The following is a 3,930-nucleotide window of genomic DNA, read 5'->3' as shown; positions in this document are numbered from 1 at the left end:
GACCCTACCCTTGGGGCACACATTCGTGGTGATTAGTAGCCTGATGCAGATGCTCACCGCGAGGGGTTTATTTTTTAGACTTCCATCGGAAGATCCATATGCTCATATAATCAATCTAAGAGTGCACTACCTGGAGAGTTGGTGAGTAGCTCTTGGGATAGATTGACTGCGTTCGTGAGGGGGTGTCTTGAATCATCGCATTGATGATGAGTCACCGAATGAGTATTTCTATAGAGATCAAGATGACAACAATAAAGCGGTGCTTGATACTATTTCTAGTGAATCCTATGGAGAATGCAGATATGTTTAGATTGCAGAGAAGTTGGAGATGATATCTTGCAACAACAAAGCTTGGAGCACTAGAAAGTTGGACACTGGGAAAAACAGCTATTAAAGCTACAAATAATCCAGCCGCAGATCAGATTCATAAAGAAATGGGGCAGATGAGAATCGAGTTGATGTTGGTCTTGAAGCATGTGAGTGGAGTCGCAGAGAAAGTGAATGCTATAAATAATCTGACTAAACCCACACCACCGGCAGAAGAGTATTACTATGAAGAGGATGCATATGCAATTACTGATCAAACGGGGGGTTTCCGTCCAAACTCCTTATGTTCAAAGCAGGATAATTGGCACCTAGGTCAAGAAAATCAAGGTCGGAACTAATCGCGACGACAACTTTAATCGGAACACCTACAGTAACAAGCACGATCGGGTTGGGCTATATGTTCCTCCTCAAAATAGGGAAGCTTCCCCTAGGGAAGGTAGAGGTAGTATGGCACGGATTGAGAATATGATGCAGAAGAGGATGAGGAGGTTTGAGGAAACAAATGAGAATGTCAAGGATATGAGAAGTGACCTATCTGGAATTAGACAAAAGGTGGATGCACATGTTGTCTCGATAAAACATCTTGAGCTACAGATGACTCAGTTGTCTACTATAGTGAACCCACGCCAACCTGGCACTCTTTCAAGCAACACTATCCAGAACGCAAAGAATGATGGGCATTACATGGCAGTAACTTCTAGAGAAGGTAAGCAGACCATTGACCAACCTATGTCGTCTATAGTAGAAGGTGATATGAGAAAGAAAGATGAGGTAGCAGAATCTAGTGGAGAGTTGGGTGATACAACAAAGAAAGAAGTAGAGTTATTGCATAAAGTTGTCCCCGTCCCCAAACCTCCACCACCATTTCCACCGAGATTGGAGAAGAAAATGGAGGATGGGAAATATTGCCGATTTATCATTATGTTGAAGCAGTTTTCCATCAATATTCCATTTATAGAAGCTTTATAGAAAATTCATGGATATGCTAAGTTTATGAAGGATATGGTGACAAAGAAGTGGTTGGTGCGTTTTAACGATGTTAACAGAATGCAACATTATAGTGCTATTGCCACAAGATCTCTTGTGCAGAAGAAGGAGGATCCAGGTGCCTTCACTATTCCATGTACTGTAGGGTTGCTACAATTTGTGAAGGCATTGTGTGATCTTGGTGCAATCATTAATCTTATGCCATTGTCAACTAATAAGAAGTTAAGCTTGGGAGATCCAAAGCCTACCACGATGTGGTTCTTGATGGTTGATCGAACTTTGAAGAGGCCCGTATGTGTACTACATGATGTGCTTGTGAATGTGCAGTCGTTCATATTTTTGGTCGATTTTGTGATTTTTGACTGTGAGGTTAATTTTTTAAGTCCCTATAATCTTGGGAGACCATTCAATGCCACTAAGCGTGCACTAGCCAATTTAAAAAAAAGGCACATGAAATTTAGGTTGAACAATGAAAAAACAACTTTCAATATCTCTAGGTCCATGAAGCAGAGTGGTGAACTCCAAACGTTTTCTGCTATAACCTACAGAGTTGAGAGTGTACCCGAAGTGCAAATTAAAGAGCGACTAGGTGTTGAGGCACTAGAAGCTGTCAACATAAATTTTGACAGTGATGGTATTGAAGAATATGATTCTTTGGTGGGCGCTCTTGAAAGAAACGAATATCGGTCAAAGCCGAAGAAGTTGGAATTGGACATGAAGAATCATGAGTCTCCACCTGCGAGACTGCGAACACCTAATTTTTAACCAAAACATAAAAGTTTTACACCAATTTTAATAATTAAATATTTTTATTTCAAAAGGATTATATTTTAAATAAATAAAGAAATAAATTGTCAATTACTACAAATTATAAGCTCATTTATATTAAAGATTAATAAAACAAAAAATAAAAAAGACAAAAGAAGCTGTGAATTTAAGGTATTGTTTTAATACTTCTAGTCTAAAAGTAATTATAACAATATATATTATGAAAAAGTAAAAAAAAGTGCTAAAATTTTTAAATTACGTTACCTTTTTTTTTCAAATTACCCTAACTTTTTTTTAAACTTATTTTCCTAAAAACCCTCCTCCCATCTAATTTGTCTTATTTTTATTCTATATTTTAATTCCTCTTTTGCACGAGTTTTTCAAAAATTTAGCAATACATGTTTTCTTATCATCTTCTTTTTATTTGTTTTGTTTTATTCATTTATAATTAGTTAATATCAATATTATTAATATTTTATATTATTTTATTTCCTTATCTCAACCCTAATTTTCTCAACTAATTCAAACTAAATCTAATCTCCTCCATCAGCACTTCTTTTAATTAGCACCAGACTCTCACCCAAAATTATTATAAAAATATACGCTCAGTAGAGGGAAAAATGATAGATAGAGAATATACACACTGAGATTGAAATACATAGGGAAAAAAAGCAAGAGCAAAAACAAAAAGAAGAAAAGTGAGTTATTCTTTTGAGAATTAGGTTAGAGTTAGAGGTTTTGCTCGTGGTTCGAAATTCGTGGTTCTTTAGAGTTAATACTTGGTTATTAACTTTGGAAATCAGTGGATCGTAGCAGTTCTTTTTATAGTGAATCAATTTTCAGGACAAGATAACTCTAAATTATTGTATGATTTAAATCGAATGCTTGTACGAAAATTTAATCCCAACAATATGAATTTCTTCGAACTGCATGTATTTTATTTTTTATCATTATTATTATTATTACTACATTGTTGTTATTATCATGCTCTTTAGGTGCAATCGCTTCATGATATTGAATTGTTAAATTTGAATAGATTATTATATCTTTTCATCTAGTTTTCACTTCTAATTTGTTGAATATATATAGACTTGTGAGATTAGAATAAACTAAAATTTAATCGATTAGTGATTTAGAAAAGCTTTTGTGAAATATGTTTCCTTTTAATTTGTTTATTTTGATAAACTAGTAAGTAAATAAATAAATATATAAATAAATAAACTTGTTGAAAAAGCAGAAGAAAACAAATTGAATTAAATTAGAGTAAAAGGTAATACAAACAAATTACAGAAAATCAAAAAAATAAATTTTAAAAAAAAAGGAGAGTAGAACGTAAAAAAAATTAAAGGAGAAGTAAACTTTATAAAAGAAAGTATAACCAATATTATAAAAAAAACATGGAAAACAAAAATAAAGAAATAAAAATTACTTTATTGTAAAATTTGAGAAGAGATGAATGTAATAAAAGTAATATCCTAAAGATTTTAAAAAAAAACATGAAAAAAAGGAGTTAATAAAAAAAAAAGGACTCTCAGAAAAGAAAAACAGAATGTTGTTAAAAATAAGAAAAAATAAATAAGTAAAAAAGGTAACTAAAAACGTGCAAAAGGAAAAGATTAGAAAAAAAATTAAAATAAAAGGAGAAACTTTTAGAAATTTAGATTTTTTTTGCTAAAATTAAAAATAAATTTCATAAAATTTTATCTCCTTTCTAGATCTAATTTTTAAAAAAGATACAATCATTAATTAATTTGAACTCAAAATCTTTTTCCCACACAAATTCTAATTTCTAATTTTTAAATACCTATATAAATTCTACCATAATAACGTTAATATATATATATATAT

At 32.0% G+C, this 3,930-nt stretch overlaps 2 protein-coding genes across 2 annotated transcripts; both read left to right on the top strand.

The window, feature by feature from the left end:
- Positions 1-774: 774 nt before the first annotated feature.
- On the top strand, positions 775-1,296 carry LOC104647915 (uncharacterized). Its single transcript, XM_010323766.1, has one exon. It carries the CDS (start codon positions 775-777, stop codon positions 1,294-1,296), a length of 522 nt encoding a protein of 173 aa, XP_010322068.1.
- A 33-nt stretch (positions 1,297-1,329) lies between these two features.
- On the top strand, positions 1,330-2,079 carry LOC104647916 (uncharacterized). Its single transcript, XM_010323767.1, has one exon. The coding sequence runs from the start codon at positions 1,330-1,332 to the stop codon at positions 2,077-2,079; it is 750 nt and encodes a 249-aa protein (XP_010322069.1).
- Positions 2,080-3,930: the final 1,851 nt, after the last annotated feature.

This window comes from Solanum lycopersicum, chromosome 6 (assembly GCF_036512215.1).
Source record: "Solanum lycopersicum chromosome 6, SLM_r2.1".
In the NCBI taxonomy this organism is placed as follows: Eukaryota; Viridiplantae; Streptophyta; class Magnoliopsida; order Solanales; family Solanaceae; genus Solanum; species Solanum lycopersicum.
The sequence above is the reverse complement of the archived record's forward strand: the minus strand, read 5'-3'. Positions and strand labels throughout refer to the sequence as shown.